The following is a 27,273-nucleotide window of genomic DNA, read 5'->3' on the forward strand; positions in this document are numbered from 1 at the left end:
TAAGAAGAGAGAACTAGGAGCTAGCTCAGCAGGTAAAGCCCCTGGCCATGCAGCCTGGCCACCTGAGTTTGATCCCTAAACCCACATAAAGGTGGATGGAGAGAATCGAGTCTACCAAGTCATCTTCTGACCTCTGCTGTGGCATATCCCCCCCCACACACACCCACACACACCAATAATAAATAGATAACCACTACTCTGGTCTTTCTATATATCGCTTTCTACTCTTCCTTCAGCCCCAGAAGGGAGCCAAGGCCACACTATACTGCTGCTTTTCCCAGTGTAGGCACCTGGGAGTTACCCCACTCTACCTCACAGGCCACGACTAGCCTGGAGCCCAAACAGTCACTGTTCATGGAAATGGCATTCCCTGGGTAGGTAACAAGGTCACCCCTGCCACGTGTGGGAGTCCCAGGCCGGGGCTCACTGACCCTCCAGTGGCTTCTTCGTGAGGCTGGCCTCAGCAGTAGGATGTAGGACTGACTACAGAGGGGACTTTTGTTCCTCCCCACTCTGCAAGAACCTGCCTCTTCACGGTCCTCCCAAATGAGGGGACAGAGTGCAGGCGTACAGATAGAGCTGGTCCAGGGTTGGCGACACCAGGCAGAGGGTGCAGGCAGCTGGTATTACTCAAGCTCAGAGACCTCAAGCTGGACGAATGAGAGAGCCACCACATGAGAGTTTGGGACCAGAAGACCCTGAGGGAGAGGGAGCTGGAGTCCCAGACCTCAGGCCCCGCTCTTGTCTAAAGAACCCTCTTAACCAAAGGCAACAGCTTTTCAGTTCAGCAGAAGACACACTGATCTTGGCCTGAGCCCAGAAGATGGTATTGTAGTCCACATCTCAACTCTGACAAAGATGTGGTTCCGCCTGCAACACGGCAGCGGAGGCAGGTGAGAGCTGAGGTACAAGAACCAAGGCAGGAAGCCATGGCTATCACTAGGCCCAGGTGACTCAGACATTCTAGAAAGAGATACCAAGTGACTGCAAGAGCATTATCTCTCTCTCTCTCTCTCATTTTTTTTTCCTTAAAAAAAAAAAAAAAAAAAAAAAAGAAGCAGTTATGTACAAAATACTGTCAGTTCCTCTTGGACCATGAACATGGCGGGCACCACTATGGCCCCTTCCTCGTCATTCATCCTGTGCTCTGGAGCATGCCCTGCTCCAGCCACGAGTCAAGTCTCTAGGAAGCACACGCAGCCTGCTCCGCAGACGACTCCTCCAGCAGCTGCAGCTGGATGGCTGGCCCCTCGGCAGTCTTTCCCTGAAGATCCACAGCGCTGACAGTGCGGAGCCAGAGGCACCGTCCCGTTCTGTCTCATCTCTCTCCCACCGGGGACAATCCTGTCTCCAGTGTGTCGCTCCCGGCAGGACATCAGAGCTTGTGGGCTAGGAGGGTAGTCAGCTTGATCTTGCCATCCATGGAGGCTGTGAGGCACGTCCCACAGTCCATGGCAGTACTCCAGTCCACTGTGACCACAGGGGCCCGGTGGCCACCCAGACTCAGGCAGCTCTCTAGAACTTTCTCATCACTGCCCAGCTGCAAAAGGACAGGAGTGAAGGGTAAATTAGCAGACAAATACACACATATACACTTCCATTCATTTTTTTTTTTTCTGGTTTTTCGAGACAAGGTTTCTCTGTGTAGCTTTGGAGCCTGTCCTGGATCTCGCTCTGTAGACCAGGCTGGCCTCGAACTCACAGAAATCCACCTGTCTCTGCCTTCCAAGTGCTGGGATTAAAGGCGTGCGCCACTACCACCCAGCTCCACATCCATTCACTTTTAGTGTCCCCAAACTACCTTGAACCTGGAGTGGCCATCCCAATCTGAGAATGTGGCCTGGCCGACACCTCCACCTTTCTGGAAAGCCTGTTTAGATTGGCACTTTCCTGACTGTGGCCAGCCCACCTCATGTGAACATCAAGTCCCTGAGATGCTCTTCGAAAGATGGTATTTCCTCTGCTGCCTTGACCTAGACAGGGGCAAGCGCTCCTGCACCTCTCCTGTCTGTTCCCACAGCATCCACCTGCTACAGCATCAGCTGTCAGTCACTGGCTGAGTCTGCCCTGTGCACCTATTCATTCATCTGAGACACCCTTCTCACCGTGGGCATGCAAACTGTGGGAGGGCAGGGCCTCCATGATCAGCTGCAACACCCCGAATGGGGCCTGGCACAGGAAGGCCTTGATTACTGTGTGAACGAGGCAGTCCTCCAGCACCATACCCTCATCTAAGATGTGCACATGTGTGAAGGGCCAGATGCTAAGAGCTCTGGGAAACGGAAACAAGATGGCCGCTAGCAGCACCGCTCTATATGACAGCTGTGAGCAGGACACAGGACACACTCAGCCATGCAGGACACAGGACACACTCAGCCATGCAGGACACAGGACACAGGACACACTTAGCTAAACAGAACACAGGACATGGGTTCACACTCAGCTATGCAGGTCACAGGACATGGGGCCACACACAGCCCAAGCTGACCCCCAAGGAGAAACCCCTGCCCAGCAGGACTCTGCCACCCAGTTACCTTGTAGATGATGCCTCCCGTGGTAGAGCATGTCAGCATGTAGTTGCCCTCTGAGTCGAAAGCGAAGAGTCGGCCCCTGGGAACTTGAACCTGCTTGTAGCCACTGTAGCCAGACAAGACAAAGGGGCCAGTGGCATCTGAAGGGAGGTTGTGCTCAGACACCTTGAGGCCACTCTTGTGGATGTTCCACTGGATGAACTGCAGACACAAAGCACCACAGGGGCTCCCTCAGACATTCACACAGAGGCCACTACCCAGGCTCCCTCAGAGTCCCCTACAGTGGCCACCACCTAGGCCTGAGAGGCAGAGCCAGGGCTGACCCCAGGCAGTGAGTGGCTGGAACAACTGCCTCCCTTGCCAGTCCGAGCCCTGAAAAAGCCTTTCACGGCAGGAAGCAACCCAAGGCTGTGGGGACCACAGTCCACCCCTTACCAATACAAGGTTTTTCAGGGGGGAAAAAGTTCTAGAAAACAATGAACAACTTCACATCAAAGCTCAACCCTCCTCTTTCCTGAGTTGAAGAGAGGACAAGGGACAGCCAGCAGCTTTGCAGGGCCTCCTGGTCTCTTGGGTGGGGTGGGGGTGGGGATGCCTAGATTCTCCGGACCTTGGAACGAAGTATAGAGGACAGATGGACAGATTCCAAACCCATTTTCAGTTTCTCAGCAGTACAATCACATGCTGGGTGGTGTGTTCTCGGTCTCCCTTGTGATGTGGATAATTAACAGTCTACACTGTGGACCGGCTACTTGGCTCCCCTGGGAGTCTGACCCACACAACAGGGTGTCCAGCTTTGACTTAAAAGCCCTACACAGAGTTTTCAAAGGAAGAATTGAAATACGACACTGTGGTACACATCTGTAATCCTGTCCCTATGGGAGACTGAGGCAGGAGCATCCTGGAGCCCAGGAAGTTGAAATCAAGCTGGACAGCACACTGAGATGTGGTCTCAAAATAACTTAAGTAAATATATATCAGTATGGTTAGGTGTGGTGGGTGACTTCTGTTACACCAGCACTTAGGAGGCTGAGGCCAGTCCTGGGCTGTAGAGGGAGATATGATCTAATAAATAAATATTTGTTTTGTAGTCACTGTTTTCAGTGGGGAGCACGAACGGTATAAAACCCCACGGGGTTCAGGAGACTGTATGAGACAGCTACGTCTTCCTCCACCTCTGCCTACCTCGCCCTCCGCCCAAGGCTATTGTCTTCCTTCTTCACAATATCCTTTCTGCAGAGGAACTCTACAAAGGGCATTGTCTCGGACTGTCTAGGAGGCAGGGGTTTCCTTTATACTTCTTTGGGCTTTGCTCAGACCTGTTTCCCACCAGTATGCCGACTGCAGCCCCGCCCCCAGCAAACTCCATGCATTGTCCTGTGACGGTGACCACAACTCACCAGAGAGTATCTTCCCCTAAATGTGGTTCCATCTACGGTGAGACGAGTCAGTTTTGCCACAACTGGGAAAACAGAGATGGGACTCCCATCTACAAGAACAGCCGAGTCCCACTGAACTCTCTGAACCCCACAAAGACGCTCAGAGATAGACTTCTGTGTATCCCTATTTTGCAGAAGATGCAAAGGAGGCAGAAAGAAGCCCCAGACGACAGAGCTCACGGATGGCCGGCCACCGCCGAGTGCTGCTGGTGCCTACCTTGCCGTCCTCGCCGATGCTGTACACGGCGTTCTCGTCACAGCTGAATTCCACAGAGTAGACCTCCCCGGAGTGGGCCTTCCAGCTCATGGCACACTCGTTCTGCTGCATGTCTGAGAGAGCAAGACACTCCTTAGCCGCCGACCACACCTGCGAAGGGCGTGCACAGCAGGCCCCTCACCCTCCAGGACAGCCGCTCTGGAGGCCAGGGGTCTCCTGGACCAGAAAGGGCTGACCCTGCCAAGGCCACCTGCCTCCGAGCAGCCTCTTGACTGGGCCAAAGGGAGGACTGGGGGTCCTTGGGGACAGCTAGAGCTTACTGGGGGGGATATGTCCTGTAAGACACAGGGATCTTTCCTACCAGACCTCCATAACTGCCCCCAAGACACCTCGGGGATCTGTTACATAGGAGTCACCTTATCCCATTTTAGAACCTAGGCCTCTCTCCCTGGGGACAGAGGACAAGCAAGCGAATAGGATGGCACTCTTCTCCTGCAACCTCTTGCATTCCACACAGGTGACAAGGACTCAGGTCAATCAGCTCACGGCCAAAGGACTACTGAGCTCTGTCCCCTCCCATGTGCACAGACAGTAAGCACATACACGTTGACTGTATGTGGTGGAAGTTTTGAAAGCACTGAGCAAAGTCAAGCAATACAATGCATTTGAAACTGGGCTTCTGCAATGGCCTGGGCTGCAGCCGGGCCATTTAAGGAGCGGACCAGGATTGCCCCAGCACAACTTACGTACCAAAGAGCCGGATGACACCATCGGCTGCCCCCGTGACCAGCAGGTTCCCATTGTGGTTGAAAGCTGTGCAGTTGATGGCAATGGGCTCTGGGTCCAGTGAGAACTGAAGCTATGGACACAAGCAAGAGCACCATGAGCAGACTAGTCCAACGCAGGCCTGTTTCTGAAGAAAGTGATCTGCGCCTCTGTGACAGCACACTCACCGCCTGATGTGCTCTTTTGAGAGGTAACGTCATTGGTCTATAGACGCTCTAGTTTCTGTGCTGAGGCATAATCCAGGCCAGGGCAGTTACGAGTGACCCATATCTCAGCTGCCCATGCTTCCCTTCCTCAAGCAGACTCCAAGCTAAGTCTTACTGAACACTCCTATGCCATGAGGAACTAACAGTACATCAACTGCCTTTCACTATAGGCAGTCCTGAGTGACAGGACACACACATCCCGAAGCTGCTCCAGGCCCTTCCTACGGAGCCCAGCATCTCCACAGGACCTAACAAAGTCACCTCAGAAGATGTAAATAAGGTCTACTAATCTGATAATAATGAGGAATATCATTTCCAAACACACAGAACCCTCCTAGGACTGAAACCGCAAGACCAATGTTAGATGATGTCATCCACACACGGGCACAGTGTTGAGCTGTAAACAAAGGGGTCCTCCAAAACCAAAGGCAAGGGGAGCACAAGAGCCCTGTGGACTAGTGAATCCAATAGGCAAGGAACACTCAGAAGCCTGGAGCCCAAAGTGAATGGTCTGACCAAGTCCAGTGTTAAAAAATTCCCACACGCTGTAAGACTCCAAAGAGCAACATCCTCTGTGCACGTTACAGAAAGTGCTAAGAAAATGCACCTCTTTGCCAAGTACAAGCCACAGGCTGGTGTGGGTTTCCAACCAAACTCACAACCCCTATGTAGTCTGAGGATGGATTTCAAAGTTTTCAGTTGTTGGTGGAGCCCCCGGCCACCTGGCAGAAGTGAAGGCAAATCTCCTTCAGAGAAATATGCCTCCCCTCAACAAGCCTCAGAGCATCCACAAGGAGAAAGGGCCAGAGATGGGAACCTGAAGTGGAATTCACAGGACACGGGAAGATAACGTGAAGAAGCAGGCATCTAGGGAGCTGCAACTGGGTGGGGTTACCAGAACACTGCAGAACTTTCAATATGTTTAACAGAATGCCAGAGAGTGCAGGAAGAGGAGATGGTAGCATGACCAAGCCAGTGTGTAAGGATGGCGATGCACTCTTGGAAATGAGAAGCAGGACTTGAATGTCCCCACAGGCTAATTTGAAGATTGGGGACAGTGGGGAGAACCTGCTCTGTTAAAGCTGAGGAAGTGATGTCATGAAGACAGCAAAGGAAGCAAAGGAGAAGACAAGAGAGAACCAGAGAAATGTTAACACTGGAAAGAACGTGACTAAGAATTTTCAAGAACTGGTCAAAGACACAAATCCTCTCATGCAGGAAAAGAAACAAATCCAAAGCTGCAATTTTAATTTTATTTTTTCATTGAGGTTGGAAATTTTATTTTATTATTGTTAACATTTTTTGAGGCAGGGAATAGTATATTGGAGGCTAACCTAGAATTCCTGATCCTCCTGCCTCCACCTCCTAAGTGCTAAGTGTACAGACATGCACCACCACATTTTTTTTTTTTTTTTTTTTTGCTTAGAAAATCCACACTGAGATACCCAGATCAGATCTTAAGACAGCCATTGAGAGGGTGAGGCGCACTGAGAGTCAGCCTCTTTGTTTCAGCATGGGCTGCCAGAAGAGAAGACAGAGCCAGAGAGTGAGGGGGCAGACCCATTTCCAACCTGAATACAGAATTCTAGAAAAATATGTACCCTGCGATTCCACACACATAAAGCTTGAAAGCCCGTGGAGCAGAAACTATGGTGTGTGTGGGTATCTACCCATGTGCCAAGGCACCTGTTAAACTCCTAGGAGACCGCAACTCAAAACTCAAGACAAGATATCTGTGAAAGGGGAAGGCAACAAAGATCGGAAGGACCCGTGAGTATAAGGACTGTTGGGGCCAACAAGATGGCTCAGTGGGAAAAGGTGCTTGCCGCCAAGGCTGAGGACCTGAGTTCAATCACTGGAACCCACAAGGTGGAAGAGAACTGACTCCCACAGGTTGTTTTTTGGTCTACACACACACACATTCACACACACTCACACACACACACACACACATTCACACATACTCACACACACTCACACACACATACACACACACACACACACACACACACACACACTTTAAATGTTCTTTAGCTAAAGGAAGTACTGGTGACATGCTACCTCTAAGTGGGGAGCCCACCCCACTGTTTTCTCATTTTCCTACATTCTTGTCTAAGTATTCAATATTTAAGGGAAAACTGAAATCCCTAAGTAAACTTAGGGTTATGAATCCTACTAAGAACTTTGGAGGAGGACCACAGAATGCCAGTAGAGAAGACTCAGGACTAAACTGGTATGGAGGACAGTGGCGGAGTCCCCAGAGGGGCCCTGCAGCTGTCTCACTGGGGGTACTGCGGACAGGTTTAGAATATGTCCCTAGAGACACGGGAAAATGGTCAGCCGGGAAGTAAGGTGGCACTGTGTGAGCGGAGGGGGAGGAAGGCTCTGGGGGGAACACCCAACATCTAAGTGGGGCATATTTGCCAGGGAGTGGAAGTCAAGAATCCAGGGTAGTCTATAGGCTGAAAGGCCTGTGAGATGTCTCCAGTGGGCCCACGGCCTGTTTCCACAAGCAGAAGCACGAAGATGCAGCCCACGCATCTAGAAATCGGTTCCTCTTAGACAGGGACCCTCGAGTGCTGGGGACACCAGGGCAAGGTGGGCATTGTAAGCACTCGAGACTTCTAAGCATTGAAACGAGCCATGTCCAGGAGCACCACGCTCCAAGGAGCACATCGCCCCAAGGAGCACCACCACTCCAAGCAGGTGAAGTAACCTCACCTCTCTCCAGGGCTACAGTAACAACTGCCAGCACTGCTATTCTGGAGGAAACAGGTCCTCAGCTCCAGGGAGGTGAGCCATGACTAGTCAACCTGCCAGCTGTCACCTCTGTCCTTAGTACTTCTGGCTGCTCCTGTGATCCCCATGCAGCTTTAGGTCTCTAGTGGGTGAGAGAAAGACTAGAGCCATCTCCTAAAACATATGCTGTCTAGCCTGCTGGTGGGTCTGGGTAACCTAAGTCTACGGCACAACACTATTGCTCATAATCTGCCCAACGAGGGCATGATACTTTTCAGCATTTAAAACCTGGGAAAGTACTCGCAAATCAAAACCCTCAGGTGAAAGCACTAGGGAGACAATAGTCCCTAGAAACACACAGCGAGTGTGGGCAGCGCACCCTCCACACAGGGTGCCCTCCCCCTCCGGGCAGCATGCCCAGCCCCAGGAGACCCGCAGGCGGTCCTGTACCTGCTGCTTCATGGTTTTTGTGTCCCACAGCAGCAGCTTGCCAGGAACCTGGTTCATGCCTTTGCTGCCAATATCCAGGGCCGAGGAGTCCGCCTGGGAGGTGAGGCTCGGAGCTGCAGCTGAACAGACGAAAGAAGCCCCGTTGGGGCTGCAGGCAAGAGACAGGATTCTGCAACACACACAGGCCGGGGTCGGACGGTCACTACCACAGGCCCTGAGGTGAATCCCACTCCAGGAGGTGGGGCTCACAGAGCAACAGCAGCAACCTGAGGCCGTGTAGAACACGGGGCGGCTCCTGCTCACCTGGGCATGTCATCATTGATGTTGATTTCACAGAGGTTCTTCTTGGCTTCTATATCATAAAGACGCACCGTCCCCACACCACTGCCCAGCAGGAGCTGGAAGGAGAAGAGGCAGGAAGCTGAGGAGGACAGCACAGGGGTCAGGGAGGACCACCATGGTGAGAGGGGCCAGGACTGTTCCTGGATGGTGTGGCTCTGGACAGGCTGCTTGGGCGAGCTCCTTACCCACTTACCCAGGCAGCCAGGAAACTCTGGCTACACTGGACCTCACTTAAAATGCCGTGAAGAGGGAGGGGCTGGAGAGATGGCTCACTGGTTGAGAGAACTGCTCTTCCAGAGGAGTCGGGTCTATTGCCAGCACCCAGAGAGCTCTTTACAACCATCTCAACTGCAGCCCCAGGCTCTGATGCCCTCTGCTGCCTCCTCAGGCACCAAACACAGATGTGGTGCGCAGACAAGACATAAAGATTTTGTTTTGGTTTTTTTTTTGAGACAGGGTTTCTCTGTGTAGCCCTGGCTGTCCTAGAACTTGTTCTGTAGACCAGGCTGGTCTCAAACTCAGAGATCTGCCTGCTGAGTGCTGGGATTAAAGGTGTGTGCCACCACCGTCCACCTGATTAAATTAAAAAAAAAAAAAAAAAAAGAATGTCATGAAGACATCAAAGCCAACTTGAAGAGACACAAAATGGCAGGTCATCTGCTTTAATCTAACTCTAGTGTGAGTGTCCTGGCAGCCTGGTCCCCAGTATTTTGATGAGAAAGGGGCAGAGCACTGAAGAGGTGGGACTAAGTTGAGGTGATTAGACCACTGGGGGCATCACCCTCAGCTGAGATTAATGATGGGCTCCAAGTGAGTATGTTCTCTCTCTTGAGGGTTGTTGAAAAGCGAGCTTTGCCCCTGACTCCCTTCCTGGCTTCCTGTCTCGCCATGGGATCTTTCCCTTTGACACAAGCCGCCGTCATGACGAAGGGAGCCTTCACCAGGATCGAGCAGATGCTGGAACCATGTTCTTGAACCTACAGAACTGTGGGCTAGATAGACTTCTTTTCTTCATAAAATATCCAGCCTCAAGTATGCTGTTATGGCAACAGAAAGCAGACTTCTATTGTGTCTGTGGGAGAGGAGAATCATCCAGAAATACTCTGGCTGGTTACCTGAGACCCTTGATCTTCCCTCCCTCCTTTCAGCTTTAAATACCAGCTGTCCCAACCCTTCCTTCCCGCTCCTATGTTCTCCCCCATGCCGCAGGCCTGGCCCTGGCCAGTCTTGGGCTGTGGTGACTGTTCTATTTGCCTTACAGCTCCGGCTCCGTCCAGGCCTCCAGAATAATAGAGTATATAAGTATATACGCTCCCCGCCTCTGGGACCTCAGGACTCATTTGAGGAAGAGTATAGAAAAGAGTAACAGAGATTAATGCCAGAGCAGCCCAGGTCTGGGGTACCCCCAGGAACATTCGCTAGGTAATGGCCTCTGCACCCATTTGGGAAGTGGACAGCAGTTCAGGGACAGCACTGAGATGAGCGTACTATGAGGACAATTCCTTCCTACGTTTCCCAGACATCTGGAAAAATCAGTGTCTATCTCTTGGGCTGCAAGCAATCAATCTGAACTCCTCAACTGCAAGCCCTCTCTCAAATAGAATGTCCACCGGGAAAATGAGCCCTGGGCCATTCCCCGAGAGACTGGGCCTGTGGTGGGAACCACAGTCCTCTCACCAACATAAGCTGCGGCTTTTTGTGCCAGGACAGGGAGGTCTCAGCAAGAGAAGAGGGTATACTAATACTGTATCGGAAACACGGGTGTTGGGGGACGGGGAGGGCCAGGGGTCTCTTGAGACAGACCGGCAGACAGGATCAAGTCTTCCACAGTCTCCAGGAATAACTTCACTCCAGACAGGAGCCTGCTGAGACATTTCTAGGTGTGTGGTCCTGGCGCCCCAACTGGTGGCGGCCAGGGAGGAGTTTCAGCTTACCTCAAGCTTGACTTGTCAAGAGCCTCCGAGAGAGAATTTCTGAACTTGGAACACAGAGCAAGCTCTGCATGCAAAGTGTCACTTACCAGCCTGTCTCGCTTGGTGGCCCACTCCAGAGAGAGCAGCGGTGACTTAGAAATGGAGGACGCTTTGGTCTGCATGATGGGGTTGAAGGACCACACTTTGATGACCCCATCTACGTCTAAGCTGGCGACTCTCCTACCAGAGCAGTCCACTCTGTGACAGACAAAGGGTGGGGTTAGTGTCCTGGCCTCACCCTCTGACATCACTCTCTCAACTTTCCAATCGCATTAAAAACTAATGCTCAACACCTGCACTCAAAGGATACGTGTAAACCGCTCTAGAAACATTCATTTGTCCAAGAAACACTACAGGACACCAGAAACACGGCTCATCTTTCTGATAAAAGTAAGATACTGCATTAGCCCGCTGAACTGACTCAGATCCCTGGAGCCCATATAAGTGTGGAAGAACCAATTCCCAAGAGCTGTCTTTGACCTCTATGTGCAAGCATACATTTACACACACACCAAGCACGCATACGCACAATAAGAAATACATAAGTACACAAATGGAATACCGATACACACTGTGCCATACAAGGCTGTGCCGGGAACACGTGAGATGAACAGCAGCAGAGTGTGCCCTCAGGGCACCTGCCATCTGAGATTTGGGGCATCCCCCATTAGGCTCCAAATCAACCCAAGAGCCAAGCACGGATCAAGGCTGTCCAAACATGAACTGTCTATGCCTTGAGGGCACATGCCTTAAGGGCTGTTCTTCAAGGCCACGATTTCACTATGCCTACCTAAATACACACTTACACATGTTAAAAATTTCCACACAAACACTAACATAAAGCAAATAAAACCGAATGGTCTGAGGGAGACCACTCAAACAGTAATGTCCAGTCCAGCAGGACTCCACTAACCCTCTCAAGGACACTTCCTGCCACCAACGTTCTCACACACTGCCTAAAATCCCAGCCCCCCACCCCCACCCCTGGGCCCACCTGCAGTGCATGATGGATGAATGGTGCTCCCCATACTCCTCCTGGCTCAGCACTATGAAGGGCTGCTCGGGGCGGCCTCCCTCAGAGCCTGCTGTGGACACCCGGGCCAGCGGCTCTACTGGCCCCGTGTGGAGTTCCAGGCAGGGCTCAGCTTCTGGGCCACTGCCTTCCGGCTTCTTCTCTGTGCACTGTCCAGCAAAGCAGGGACATGTCAGCTTAGAAAGGGTCGCCTTCACCACAAGAACACACTAGATGACTACAGGTGGTCACGGCCAACTGAGGTCAGCTCGGAGCTTCGAGAGCTATGCACAGCTCCCCTGGGCGAGTAGGGTGCCTGCTTCCTGGAAACTGCAACCTCCTCAAGGCCCTGGTTGGGGAGAGGGCTGGCCTTGCCCTCTCTAGTGGGACTCAGCATGACTGTGTCTTGGTGTAGTCCAGACAGAGGGTAATATCTCCGTCAGGTTTATTATCACTATGATGAAACACCATGACCAAAGCAAGTTGAGGAGCAAAGGGTTTATTTGGCTTATGCTTCCACATCGCTTTCCAAAATCAACAGAAGTCAGGACAGGAACTCAAACCGGGCAGGGTTCTGGAGGCAGAAGCTGATGCAGAGGTCATGGTAGGGTGCTACTTACTGGCTTGCTCCTCATGGCTTGCACAGCCTGCTTTCTTATAGAATCTAGGACCACCAGCCCAGGGATGGCACCACCCACAATGAGCTGGACCCTCCCACATCAATCACTAATTAAGAAAAAAAAAAAAATGCAGGGGTTCTCAATCTGTGGGTCTTGACCCTCACAGGGGTCACATATCAGCTATCCTTCATATCAGATATTTACATTATAATTCATAACAGTAGCAAAATTACAGTTATGAAGTAGCAATGAAATACTTTTATGGTTGGAGTTCACCATAACATGAGGAACTATATTAAAGGGTCGCAGCATTAGGAAGGTTCAGAACCACTGCCTACAGCCCTATGATATTATGGAGGCATTTTCTCAACCGAGGTTCCCTCCTCTCAGACGACTCTAGCTTGTGTCAAGTTCACACAAAACTAACCAGCACACCTGACCCCTGGACAACTTGACAAACACATCACTGTTAAGCCACAACCTTTCCTTTCTTGGTTATCCCCACGATCACACATTAATAAAGACATCACAATATAAAACATTTCATGAACTTCAAAAGTCCCCCAGCCTTACAAATTGAAACACTTTAGAACTTGTCTCTCTAAAAGTATCTGGTCTCTTTTACAATCCAAAGTCCTGTAAAATTCCAAAATCTCTTTTTTAAAACTTTAAAGTCTCATAGCTGTGAGCGGCTATAAAATCAAAAACAAATTAAATACTTTCTTCCTTCAAGAGGGAGAACCAGGGCACAGTCACAATGTGAACAAAGTAAAACCAAACTCCAACGGTATAAATAACTCAATGTCCAACATCTGGGATCCACTCATGATCTTCTGGACTTCTCCAAGGGGCTTCTCTGGCTCCGCCCTCTGCAACACACACAGCTGGTCTTCTAAGCTCAGGCAGGCTCCACTCCACCACCGCTGCTCTTCTTAGTGGTTGTCCCATGGTACTGGCATCTCCAAACTCTTGGGGTCTCCTGCTACAAACAGCCTCTCCTGGGCTCTCTTCCTGGTGCCCAGCCTCAACTTCTCTGCGTGACCCCTTCAATCACAGGGCTTCAACTGTTCCTGAGGCTGCACCTTCACCATTGACCTCTCCTGACCTCTCACAGTGCCAAGCCTCAGCTGTTCTCCATGACCTCTTCATGTCTTCAAACCAGTACCACCTGGGTGACTCTTAACTACCAAGTCTGGCTACCAGCCATGGCCACCTGTGGACACAGCTTCTGTGTGCTGACTCTCAGGAAACACTTCCCAGAAGATTTCACCTCAGTGATGCTGGTCTCTTCTTAATCACTGATAATTTCTCAGCTCGAGCTGAGCAAAGGTGTCTGTTCAGTGGTGCCAGTCTCTTGTAAATCCCAGCTGACTCTTTAGTCCCAACTGAGCAGAACCACAGAATCATAATTCAAAATAGCAAATGTTCAACGGCCCTGACAGTCGTTAGGTAACTGTCAAATTTCCTTCTGAAACGTCACAAGCCAGGCCTCCACTGTCTGCACTTCTCTCAACATTCATGTCTTCCAAGCTCCCACAGAACAGCTCACCAAGCTTTGAACACTTGATGGATCTTCTCGCCCAAAGTTCCAAAGTTCTTCCACAATCCTCCCAAAAATAATATGGCCAGGTCTGTCACAGCGATAGCCCACTACCCTGGTACAAGTGTCTGTCTTAAGTTTACTATTGCCGTGATGAAACACCATAACCAAAGCAAGTTGGGGAGGAAAAGGGTTTATTTGGCTTCCACATCTCACTGTTCATCATCAAAGGAAGTTAGGACATCTCAGACAGGGCAGGAACCTGGAGGCAGGAGCTGATGCAGAGGCCGTGGGGAGGTACGGCTTGACATAAAACTGACCAGCACAGGTAGAGAACAGTTTAACAGAGTTGACTGTGGGTAAGCCCCTGTGCTGAGTGACTCAGTTTATCCCTGACTTACATCCAGATGATGATGTTACCACCCCACTTACAGCTGCGGACACTGGACTGAGGCAGAAGCTAGGCACCTTAGGGCACTGGCTGGCAGAGGGGAGAACCTGGGTGTGAAGCCAGATCTGTTGACGGGCCTTGGCAGTGCACCTACGCCAGCCAGCATCTCCTCCTCATGAGGGGACCAAGGAAACCGAGCCCAATGGCCAGGCATGAAGAGAGGCCTGACGACCTCCACAGCAATCCAGCATCTACCTCCCTGTGGCACCAAGAGTCCTTCACCACAATCCTTTAAATGAACAACAGGGACCAACCGGGAGAAAGCATCCAAAAGGGTGAGCCGGTAAGTCACTTGGGCTTTGGGCAGAAACAGCTTACACTATCAGCAAGAGCAGATGCTGTCTCACATTCTCAGAGCAAGAGACCCCTGTCTCCAGAGCTCCCCACAGGGACGATACGGCTATAGCATCTAACACAGCAAGAACATGGCTGTCAGCACAGCAGCCACTGAGCAGGGCCTCCGGGGGAGCAGAAAGACACTATGGGCCACTGTGTCAGACTCTGAGGAGATCAAGCCCCAGGCCCCATGCCATGCTACCACACACCGGTCCCCCATGGGAAGGACTGGTATAGTGGGGTCCTCAGAACTCAGAGACCTTTCTGGCCCCTCTTGAGGAAATACTACCAGGAGAAAAGCAGGCAAAACAGAACCCAAACACCAGTGTGATAATAACCAACCAGGCCAGAGCAGGCCCTCCCTGCCAGCAGAACTCAGAGGAACCCCGAGGGGTCCTCAGCAGCCTGGGCACTCTATACCTGGGAGGAGGGGGTGGACAGCAGCTCCCTCCTCTCCTTGCCATGGTCCTGCAGACGCCGTTGGCGCTGATGTGTCCAGCTGGTCTCCCCAGGCGCTGGCCCGCTCAGAAGGCTCTTCCCATCCTTGGCCCCGGGCACTGGGTCCTTGCCCTTGGAAGCCTAGAGAACGAGAAGCAGGATGTGAAAAGTCTCTTCCAGGTTGTCCAGGCAGTGACTCTGGACCAGGAAGGATGCAAATGCCAGGGAGCAACTTCTCTCCCCACCAGCTCTCAGGACCAGACTGAGCTCCTTCTCGCCAGGTCACCTGCTGGCCTCAGCCTGCACTCTCACCCGGACAGAAGCAGAGAGAATCCCTTCTATCCAACAGGAATTATCAACGCTTGTTACAGTGAAGGAACCCAGTACTCACCAGTAGGCCAGGCCCCCCCCCCCCCCCCCCACACACACACCAGCCAATCTCCTCTACAGTGGAAAAAGAAACACAGTAAGTCTTGTTTGGGGCCAACTACAGGACTAAGCTGGCTATTGTGAACAAATAATGAAATGGATTAGGGGCGGGCTCAGTGGCAGGGTATTTGCCTAGCAGGCAAGAAAACTTGGGTTCAATCTCAAAAGCAGCAAAATAAAACAAACAAAAAAGCCAGAACCACTAAATCATTTGGTTTAAAAATGACTAAACCACCAGGCATTTTTAATAGAACTTATCTAGAAACGCAAGGATTTCTGTGTAAGATAAATTAGAAAGGAAAGGCAATGATATTTTCCTAGCATTTTTTTTTTCACACCAAGAGAGATAAGGTCCAAGTCTATAGCAAAGGGATGAATGTAGTAATTCACACCCACTCCACTACATCACTCCCCTTCCCATTAGCAGAGGGGGGTGAGGGTAACAGCTGGGAGTGCTGGGACACCATGGTGTCCTGAAATGCCAACCTTCACCACACAGAACTACTGGTCTCCTATTTCCTGACCCAGAGGGCAAGAAGGAACTCCCAGAAGTTGTCCCCTGACGGCCACACCTGTGTTGCAATACACGCGTGCACATGTCTGTCCGTCTCTGTCTCTCTCTTTTCCTCTCTCTCTCTCTCTCTCTCTCTCTCTCTCTCTCTCTCTCTCTCTCTCTCTCTCTCTCACACACACACACACACACACACACACACACACACACACGTTAATTATTTTTTAATCTGAACTGAGATTCCATTTTCTACACATCATGCTGGCACCAGCTCCGGGGTTGGGCACCAGACGCTGCGGGTGAGGCTCTGGAGAACCAGGAGCTCCCATCCACTCCTGATGGGAAGTGAGAAACCCCAAACGGAGACGCTAGGGAAGACGGAGTTCTTTATGTCACCCTTTCAGCTGGTCAGTGAGGTCGGTAGGAAGCGGGTAGGAACAACACGGCTAAGACATCAGTGAGAATGAAGCCACAGTACAAAGCTAACACCGCCAATCAAATTCCTACACTGCAGGCTGAGGTGGAGTCCCTGGATGGACAGACCCTAGAGTGAAGACAGGTGCTGGAAGAACTGTGTACCACTCCATGACACCTGCCCACCAGGACACTCAGCCCTTCTGAGAGTTTCTTTCAACCATCAAGCTCCCCTCAGACTATGATGCCCATCTACAGCTGCCGGCAGCCTGCCGCGGCCCCGGCTATCCACAGCTAACAATGAGTGCAGGCACTGACGGTGAGGTGAGGCTGCAGGGCCGGGGAGTGTCTGCCAGGACAGCTCTGACACCAGCCACGCTCGTTCTAGGACAGGCGGGCTGTTCCCAATCCACCAAGTGTTTTGGGTTTCATTTTTCAGGCTTCAGAATATTTGCAGACACATTATGAAATATCTTGGGGATGTGACACATATCTAAACATGAAACTCATTTATGCTTCGTATACTTTTTATACACACAGCAGAGAGATAATTTTACACAACAGTTTTAAAGGTCTGGGGATTTAGTGGTAGAGTGCTTGCCTATCGTGTGCACAGCCCCCGATCTGGCACCAAGTACTGGAAAACAAATAAAACAAAAACAAACCCCACCCTGGATAGCTCACATTCCACATTCCTGGACTAGAGAGGCCTAACCTATATAAGGAGAACGTCTGAGGAACTATTTTGCTGACAATTTCATTAACAGAAAGTAAAGGAAAAGATCCACCACACTGGGCCCATCACGGACTTACAAGAGAAGCTGGCTGGCTACGCTCACGTGACAAAATGTCTTGAGGAAAAAGTGACTCGGCCAGGATGTGTGAAGGAAACGGGATCCCAGCACAGGGAGACACGGGCTGTGGCTTTGGGAACATAGCTCAGAACATCCAAAGAAAAGAAGAGATTTTAAAAGGAAAAAGGTGCCCATGTGTGGGACAGCAGATCTGAGGGGAGAAACGCTGGTCACTGGATGCCCAAGAAGAAAGCAAACGGTTACAGGAAAGAGTAGTGCATTCGAGTCATAAAGAGTAATGCAAATCTACCCGAAAGTGTGAGAACAGGGGCTGCAGAGAGGCCTCCGCCGCACAGGCGTGAGGATCTGAGATGAGCCCTACAACCCACATTTGAAAAATAAAATACAATAAAGCCCGGTGTGGAAGTGTGTGCTTATGATCCCAGCGCTGGGGCAGCAGGGACAGGAGACCCCTGGGGCTCCCTGTCCTATTCAGTGAGTTCCAAGCCAGGTGAGAGACCCTGTCTCAAAAAGAGGTGGATGGCACCTGAGGATTGACACCCAAAGTTGTCCTCTGGCTTCCATGTACGCACATGTACACCTGCACACACACACACCTGCACACACACACACACACACACACACACACACACACACACCCCTGCACACACATCAGCAAAGTACTAGGTAAGTTAAGTCACAGGCTGTGCAGAAGCCCTGACAATAATAAGCTGAAGACATGGCTAGGGACTTGGTGTGGAGCAGAAGAGAAGAAAGGAAGGGTCTATTAAGGGTTAAGATTGCGTGGCCGACTGACACCAGCTAAGGCTGAAGCACTTCTCTGTGGCTTTTCCCTCCTCTCCGCACACGGAGAATTTCTTATCAACTGTACTCATGACTGTTCCCCTCCAGACAAAAAGAGCGACACTTGCTGGTCTGCTATAAACCTTAGAGAGCAAGAACGGAACGCTACACCACTCAGACACGGCCCATGTGAATTCCCAGGATTAGAAATGGATAGCTGTGGATGGGTCCTGGGAAGACACGTGCCAGTGAGAGAAAGTGTCTGCTCCTAAGATGGGCTTGGGAAGAATGGCGTGAGGAAGGGGTCTGTTCAAGTGGGGGGCACTGCTGAGGACAAGGTCTGCTGTGGTCACATGCTTCTTCAGATAATGATCTGAGACCACAGAACAGTTGCCAAAAAGGCAGGCACCAACAGCCACATCACATCTCTAGAGACGGCTGCCTATCTCATGCCCTGTCTGTGTTATCCAGGGACCACAGGGTACCCTGCCTCTGCACAAGAAGGCAGGGAGGGAGCACTGGGAACTCTGCTCTGCTCACTTACTCCCAGTAAGCAGTGTCCTTCCCTCTTTCAACGTGTGGTGCTAAGGGGCTCAATTCAGACAGTACGGAGGCTGCAGATTCTCTGGCTGGGTCAAGAGCCCTCTAAGACCTCCCCAGTCAATGCAGAGCGCCCCGCAGGAAGACCCAGAGAGGTGGTGGCTCAGGTGTAAAGACACTTGTCACAGAACCCCAATGACCTGAGTTAAGTCCCCAGAACTCACGGTGGAAGGAGACAACTGGTTCCTGAAAGTTGTCCTCTGACCTCCACACATGTGTGTGTTCACGTGCGCGCACACATACACACACACTAATAATAATATATAGATATATATCATAATATATATTTTATATAACATATGCATCATATATAACATAATATGCATTATATTTTATAATATAATATTATGATGATGATAATAATTTTTATCTTTAAAAAAAAAAACCAGCAGGAAATAAAAAGGGATCCTTCCCTCACAAGTCAGGAAGGCATGGGGGTTGTCCAATATATTACCACACCAGAGCCCCGAAACTTCTATTTTCCAAAATGAAAATACAAATGGGTATTAACAAAGGGGATACAGTAAAATAAGAAGAGGGGCCTTTCAACAAGAGTCATTGATACCAAGAGAATACGGGCCTAAGTGTGACTTCTCAGCTGTGGCTGGGGACGAGAAGACAGTGTCCTTCAACACTAACTGTGGTGGGCACGCGATACCAATACAGCAGGTATCTGTGGGAGGCAGCTGCTGCTGAAGAACTTTAGTAAGGAGGTAAACGTGTGTCTATATGGCTATAAATGTGTGCAACTTTAAAAAATGTTTGCCGTGACATCACTAGTCACTGGAAGTTTTAAGGACAAACCTCCTAAAAATCCTAACTAGTGGATGGGGCTGGAGGATGCTCAGGGGTTAAGAACACTTGCTGCTCTTGCAGAGAACACAGGTTCAGTTCCTGGCACCCACAAAGGGCCTCACAACCATCTGTAACTCCAGTCCCAGGGTGTCCAACACCCTCTTCTGGCCTCTGCAGGCACCAGGCATGTATGTGGTGCACATACATACTTGTAGGCAAACATACATAAAATAGGCCTTAAAAACAAAAACCCTAACAAGTGGACTGACACAACATTCCAATGGTCTAAACTCTATCCAGTCATAACCTGCCTGGCTCCCAACAGTTCAGAAGAGGTGTCTGTAGCCTGTCTTTTGTGATTTGCTCCTTCTGGAGACAGATGCACGGTGACTTATCAGTGCCTCAGAACATACAGAAGGACTCCAAAATCACAGTTCCTAGAGAGCTGTCCAGCGTTGGTGGGAAACAGGTCTCATCTGAGGGCCAAGGTCACCCAGAAGACAGGGTCTCATAGCACACACACTGTAGACAGGCACCTTTGCCATCCTGCCCAGCTCCATGGACACAGGCCCAGGCCAGCTGTCCTCAGCACTGGTGTCTCAGTGGGGAAGAGGGAATTGGCAGAGGTTGTGGGTGCTTTCTTTCTTTACATGACAGCCAAACAGGGCTATGTCCACAATAAAGTAATTCACACCTGCTGCCCCCTGACTCACGGAGCGGGTGTGAAAGGCCCAGAATTACTGCATCCTTGGAAGGATGCAGCAGAGCGGAAGCCCCAGCCTACCCACTGCTGTTGACAAATGTTGGCTCTTACAGCTACAGAGCCCAAAAGACTTCGGGAACTGTGGTTTATAGGTACCCCCCATACTCCCAATTCTGCCTCCAGATTTCTACTAAAACCCTGCAGAGTGTGTGTCCACAATGGTATGAAGCCAGATGTCACGGCTCTGCCCTGTAATCGCAGCACTCAGAAAGCTGAGGCAGGAGGATTGCCAGAGTTTGGGGCCAGCCTGAGCTATACAGTGTGGGACTCCATCTCACTAATAATAACAATAGCAACAATAACAATAATTCTACGACCATTTCAGTAAGAGTGATCATGATTTCCATGACCTGTCATGTGCAGGCAAAATGCTGTGCGTAAAATTTACAGCACTCTATGTAAATAAAACTTCAAGGAGGAAAGTCTAATAACTCCATATGTCGCTCACTTAACAATAAATAGCATTTGTGTTTTCTGTGTGCTCATGTCCTTTAACAGCAGAGAAGAAAAAAGAATTCTGGGATGGTGAGGAAAGATGGAGCCTAACACGCACTGGCCCAGCAAGCTGGTGTAGAGCCCGGTCAGTGCCTTCGGAGTCCACAGGGATATACTGTTACATCACAGGAAGTGCCCCACCACGTACTGCACTTGACAGCAGTGAGAGGGACAGCTACAACACTATCTGAACATCACTTACGACAAAATGACAGACATCAGAATGTCATCGGCCTTCCCTCCCTCCCTCCCTTCCTCCCTCCCTCCCTCCCTCCCTCCCTCCACCCCGTCCCCTCCAAGGGAGGAGCTCCATATGGGAGGGGTATCGTCATGGCAACCGGAGTAAACAGACAGTGGGATGGACAGAAAAGCTCAGGACACTGGGAAAGAGAAGGGCAGCTCTAAACAAGAAGCCCCCTTCTGTGTGGCCTGGGGGACAAGCTAAGGTCACCACAGGTGAGTTAAAGGGCTTGTACTAAGAGCCACCGCAAGCAAATGCCCAGCTTAGAGAGCAGTGAGAGCCACAGCACAGGAGACTCTAGCCTGATGTGCAGCAGGACAGGGGAGAGGGGTGACCCTGAAATCTACTTCCAGCTCTAAAACCCTGTCATTCCCTGGAACCTCAAATCTACAAGTTAGTTTTAGAATTGAAGCAAATGCTGAGCCTAAATAATCTACCATCAATTGGAAACAGCAAATGAGGATATTGGGGGCACGACTCAAAGGGTAAAGTGCCTCCCATGGGAGCATGAGGACCTGGGGTCGCTTCCCTGACACCCATGTGAACTCCAGGCTCAGTAAGAGACACTGCTCAAAAAATCAGACACTTGATGTAAATCTCTGTCCTCAATACACACACACATACACCCACACAGTCATGTACACGTGTACTGCAAAGAGACACATACATACAAAAAATTAAAAATAATAAAAATAGAAAATGGCTTAGTCAAAAGAAGCCAAAACTATACAATGGAAAAAAGAAAGTATCTTCAACAAATGGTGCTGGCATAACTGGATGTCAACATGTAAAAGATTACAAACAGATCCATATCGTCACCATGCACAAAACTCAAGTCCAAGTGGATCAAAGACCTCAACATAAATCCAGTTACACTGAACTTGATAGAACAGAAAGTAGGAAGTACTCTTGAACGCACTGGCACAGGAGACCACTTCCTAAATGTAATACCAGCAGCATAGACACTGAGAACAACAATTAATACATGAGACCTCTTGAAACTGAGAAGCTTTTGTCGGGCAAAAGACACGGTCACTAAGACAAAAAGACAGCCAACAGGATGGGAAAAGACCTTCACCAACCCCACATCTGACAGAGGACTGATCTCCAAAGCATATAAAGAACTCAAGAAACTAGACATCAAAATACTGAACAATCCAATTAAAAAATGAGCTATAGAGTTAAACAGAGAATTCTCAAAAGAAGACTCTCAAATGGCTGAAAGACATTTAAGGAAATGCTCAACATCCTTAATCATCAGAGAAATGCAAATCAAAACCACTCTGAGATACCACCTCACACCTGTCAGAAAGGCTATGATCAAAAACACTAACGACAGTCAATGTTGGAGAGGATGTGGAGCAAAGGGAACACTCCTCCACTGTTGGTGGGAGTGCAAACTTGTACAACCACTGTGGAAATCAGTATGGCGGTTTCTCAGAAAATTGGGAATCAATCTACCTCAAGACCCAGCCATACCACCCTTGGGCATATACCCAAGGAATGCTCAATCATACCACAAAGATACATGCTCAACTATGTTCATAGCAGCACTATTTGTAATAGCCAAAACCTGGAAACAACCTAGATGTCCGTCAACTGAAGAATGGATTAAGAAAATGTGGTACATATTCACAATGGAGTACTACTCAGCAGAGAAAAACAATGACAGCATGAAATTTGCAGGCAAATGGATGGAACTAGAAAAAATCATCCTGAGTGAGATAACCCAAACCCAGAAAGACAAACATGGTATGTACTCACTCATAAGTGGATTCTAGATATAAAGCAAAGAACAATCAGACTGCAACCCACAGAACCAGGGAGGCTATACAGCAGGGGGGACCCTAGGATAACTGTGGCTTATAATAAGTTTTGGTTTTACTCAATCACTAGGTAAGCCTCAGTGAAACATTTCACTATTAGGATAAGAATTTACACTGTATCAAGCTGATAATAGAAAAAAATAAAATAAAATAATTTAAAAAATTTAAAGCAAAAAAAAATGACTTAGTCAATTTTTTTTCAGATTGTAGACAGCTGTGGTTTCCTTTAAGGATCTGGAAAGTGCACTGAATATACAACACAGTGACCAAACTTGGGTGCGATTGTATTTTAGAGGCAAGCTAACCAATGCTTCCCTGAAAACTGCACATTTTTACCCTCACCTTTAGCTGTAAACTGTACAAAAAAATACACCATGCCATTCAGCTTAACTATGTGACTCATAATTCCTGAACTTATCAAAACCATGGCCACAGGCTTATCCAAAACAGTCTTTGTGTTTGCTTTCAACCTGAATGAAGCTGGATTTCAAGAGACTCAAGGCTCCACCCACCATCTATCAAGCTTCTAAAATGTTGCCCGCTGAGAGAGACCCAGAAAGCAAACAGCAGAGCAGCCTAGCTGCATTCTGAAAGACCCGAAGTTCTACTTCGTAAGATTTGAACTTTTAGAAAAGCAATTGCAGAGGTAGCTCTGATTGATTTATGACTGTCTCCACCCTCAGGGATGCCGAGGTGGCAGTCACACCGCATTGACAGTCCTTGAGATCTCAGAGCTGATTCCTAGGACCTTCAGGGGTCCAGCTCCTACCAAACTTTACTGTTTAGCCTCTGCTAGGCACTGCCTCTGCTGGGCACTGCCTCTGCTGGGCACTGCTGATACCAAGGGCACTTCTGTAGGCTCTATTCCTTCCCTAAGAGTCAACACTACTAATTATCCCAAGCAAACTGGGGAGAGTTTAATGAGCCAGAAGTAAAAAGAAAGTTGCCTGAGTCCAGAGCCCATGCTGTCTTCCCCAGGGTCCTGCTCAGTGTCTCCCGCTCAACAATATTAACTCATACACAGTCCTGTGGCCATCTGGTGCAGACTCCCAACATGCTGGGCACAAGCTGACTCCTAAACTGCTCCAAGGGAGGTGGAAGAAGAAGGTATAGATTGTGACAATTTGCCCTCTCAGTAACTAGTAAAAACACATAAAAAGAGAAATCGAGGTCCCTTTTACATGTTGACATCCGGTTATGCCAGCACCATTTGTTGAAGATACTTTCTTTTTTCCATTGTATAGTTTTGGCTTCTTTTGACTAAGCCATTTTCTATGATTATTAAAGTGGGACTCTTGGCTGCTCTGGACATAGCCGGCATCAAAGGCCTCTTACCATATGCCATTAAATTGAAGGATGGTAGAAATCCTTTGCAGAATCAGCAAATACCACACTTAAATGAAGGCATGGACTTAAGGAGAGCGCTTGGATTTACTCTTTGGCCCGACACTTGTTTTATATCACTCAAAATTCAAAATTCCCTAACTGTCAGAATTCACACTTGAGCTACCTAAACACTCAAAACCCCTTATGAGTTCACGGGAAGCCTAAGCAAAGGGAAGGGACCCTTCCAAACCTCCTCTCTGCCACCATCTGTCACTTCACTAATGGAGCACGGCAGACTGAGAGCGGTCACAGCGGTGCAGGGGGGCACAGCCACTTGGGGCTGGAAGGCCGAGAGCGAGGGAGGGCCTGAGGGTCAACGAGATCCACTGTTGGCATGTCCACACACACGCTGCCCTCCATCCCAGCATCACGCCCTTCACTGCCAGCCAGAGTGAGATGGGAAAGCGGTTTATCAGGTGGATTTTCTGGTTTTTCCCCTCAATCCCTCCTCTACAGTTTTATCTCTGTTCTACTCCTGCAAAGAATGCATGGGTCTACAAGGTTGGGCGGGAGGTTGGAAGGGAGAAGAAAGAAAAGGAGAAATGAACTTGGGATCTCCTAGCACATCCAAAACTTTGGCCCTGAAAAAAGGACCCACGAGTTCACGTGTGACAAGGAGTTCTAAGTGAGACGGTGGAAATATCCTGACAAGCACACAAAGGCAGGGCCCACACTCACCTGACTGCTGAGAGAGTCTTTCTTGCCTGAGCTCTGAGTCTGAGGGGGGCCTTGGGCAGGTGACAGCCTTGAAGGGCTCTTCTTACTCTGAGGCAGCAGTGAGGACAGGAAGCCCACTCGAGGCGACTGGGAGAGGGAGGCAGTCCTCTGGCTGCACACCATGGCTCTGGCCAAGTAAACACACCACAGCATTAGGGCTTGGAGGGGAACAAGGAGGGATCCAAGAACACAGAACTCCTGGCCCAGGTCAGTGACTGGGGCCTTGGCTAGGTTCTGAGGCCTGGCCTTGAAGGTGGCACGATCTTTGGGACCATTTCCTGAACAAAGAACCCGAAGTTCATCTGGCCCAAAAGTGCAGTCTGTGGCTCTTAGAGAGAGACCCAGGAAAGCTCAGAATGCCTAGTCCGTGGCTGCTGGCCACACATCCACAATTTTCTACCGAGCACCTGACTGTATTAATCCAGATGAGGATGAGCTGGGGCGAGATAGGATGGGATGCAAAGCCTTAGCACGAGAAAAAAAAAAAAAGGTAGAGGAGTTCATTTACACAACCATTTATTGTGGTTGTCGTTTACTCTGCACTGGACTAGTTTGAGAATACAAGGTTACATAAAATACGCCACTAAGATGAACTGTGTGTCTCCTCCTACTTTCTCTACTGAAAACCTTCTCATTACATCTCTGACGGGCACTTGACCTCCAGCTACAGAGCTACTGCCTCTCTCTTGTATCACCTCAGACTTCTGCTTCAACTGGCAGTTTTTCAAAGGTCAAACTTCTCTCCCACACTGCCTTCCTCTTTACACCCCAGCAGCTTCTCCTGAGGAACATCCCCACCTGTGGTGACCAGTCCTTCCACCCTATGAAGCAGCTTCGCGGGACTCCACCACCACGGACCCTGACACAGCTGTATAGTTCTCCATCCCGGGAAAATCTTAGAGAGTAGGGACCTTACGGATACAACTCGGAACCAAGCGTGCCAAAGCCCCCTCTGACAATTCTCCCTCAGCAGACACAGGGGGCCGCCAGGGAGGAAGTCAGTGTGACGTTCAGAAGAGCAGAGACAGCAGCCCCCCTCCCCTCACTGACTTAAACCCTCAAGCACACTCACAGCTCCGAATCTCCAAGGCGGTCCATACTGGAGACATAAGGTGGGAGTTTGTGTTGGACCAAGGCCTCTTCCTCTTCCTGCTGCTGCTCTTCCTTCTTGAGCCGATGGATTTCAGCTTGCAATGCAAAAAGCTGTGGAGGGGCGAAGCTCAGTTAGCCAGTGACCTCACGTGACCTCCCCTCTACTCAGGGAGCTTCCCTGACACGCCACATCCAAACCCAGCTGTAAGGAACACTTCTACTCATCAAACAGTGGGAAAATGAGAGAGCCACAGCTGATAATGGACTTCTGAGGGTTGAGAAAGGCAGTCACCCTTAGACACCCAAAACCACTGTGTTGTCTTCTCTTTATCATTTGATTTACTTCCTCTAATCACTTGACTTGTTTCTTCCTGAATTCACTGGGGGAGGCGGGGATCCTGCTTTGATGTTTGGAATCTGCAAAATTGGCCTCTGAAACTTGCAGAGAAAAATATTTTTAATACATTACGGTATTACAGCATCTTTAGCCCTTGCCTGGAGACAACGAGGCAGCATCCAAGAATCTCAAACCCCCAAATAGCTTAAAAGCTTCCTTTTCCCAAAAAATCACTGACACGGATCTTCATTTCAAGACGGGGAGACTCCTCAGGCAAAATGTAAAGGCAAGCCCCGGCATCTTGGAGCTAGTCTTTCATCAAATATGTCGCTGAATCAGAACAATTTTATCTGGGTTATAAACAGTATATGTGTGGGTATAAGGAAAAAGACTGGGAAGATAATTGACAGATTAACTGGAGAGATGGCTCAGCAGTTAAGAGTGAGTGTTGACCTTGCAGAGGACCCGAGCACCCACATCCAGTGGATCACAGGTTTGGAACTCCAATGCCAAGGGATTTGACATCCTCTCTGGCCTGCAGGGGCACCTACACCCATATCCACACACCACACACGTCATTTAAAGGAACAAGAGATGAAAAGAGCCAAGGTGTGCCGGGTTGTAAGACGCACACTGTCCTCTTTTCACAAGTTGGTTCTTGTTGCCGTACTGCTCATGCAGCACACACCCCCGATTCCAAGCATGACTCTCACCTCCGGTTATCAGGGCTGGCACAGCCCCAGATCCCCACACTTGGTGACTCACTTTTCATCTGAGAACAGTTCACCTTTTCTATATTTAACCAGCTCTCCGCTGCTACCCAGAAGCAGAAGTGCTTCCCAGCTTCCAACCTGGCTCAGAACGAACCTTCTGACGCAGAACTTCGTTTTCTTCTTGAACCTGGTTGGTCCTCTGGCACTCCGCATCGAAGTTCAGGATCACAGGGACAGGTGCATAAGGTTAAAGAATAAGTCTGCCCAGAAAGATTT

General features: G+C 49.7%; 1 protein-coding gene across 1 annotated transcript in view; it reads right to left on the minus strand.

Annotated features, from left to right (window-relative positions):
- Positions 1-1,063: 1,063 nt before the first annotated feature.
- Positions 1,064-27,273, minus strand: part of Wdr91 (WD repeat domain 91) — a 30,072-nt gene continuing 3,862 nt past the window's right edge. Inside the window, exons 4-15 of the mRNA XM_059257564.1 lie at positions 27,152-27,234; positions 25,928-26,058; positions 24,817-24,982; positions 15,063-15,221; positions 11,678-11,865; positions 10,731-10,881; positions 8,672-8,766; positions 8,369-8,537; positions 4,938-5,046; positions 4,188-4,300; positions 2,535-2,732; positions 1,064-1,540 (exon numbers count right to left, since the gene is read on the minus strand). Coding sequence (XP_059113547.1) covers positions 1,376-1,540; positions 2,535-2,732; positions 4,188-4,300; positions 4,938-5,046; positions 8,369-8,537; positions 8,672-8,766; positions 10,731-10,881; positions 11,678-11,865; positions 15,063-15,221; positions 24,817-24,982; positions 25,928-26,058; positions 27,152-27,234 — 1,727 coding nt within the window. The 3' untranslated portion in view covers positions 1,064-1,375. The remainder of the gene's footprint in view (positions 1,541-2,534; positions 2,733-4,187; positions 4,301-4,937; positions 5,047-8,368; positions 8,538-8,671; positions 8,767-10,730; positions 10,882-11,677; positions 11,866-15,062; positions 15,222-24,816; positions 24,983-25,927; positions 26,059-27,151; positions 27,235-27,273) is intronic.

This window comes from Peromyscus eremicus, chromosome 3 (assembly GCF_949786415.1).
Source record: "Peromyscus eremicus chromosome 3, PerEre_H2_v1, whole genome shotgun sequence".
Lineage (NCBI taxonomy): Eukaryota > Metazoa > Chordata > Mammalia > Rodentia > Cricetidae > Peromyscus > Peromyscus eremicus.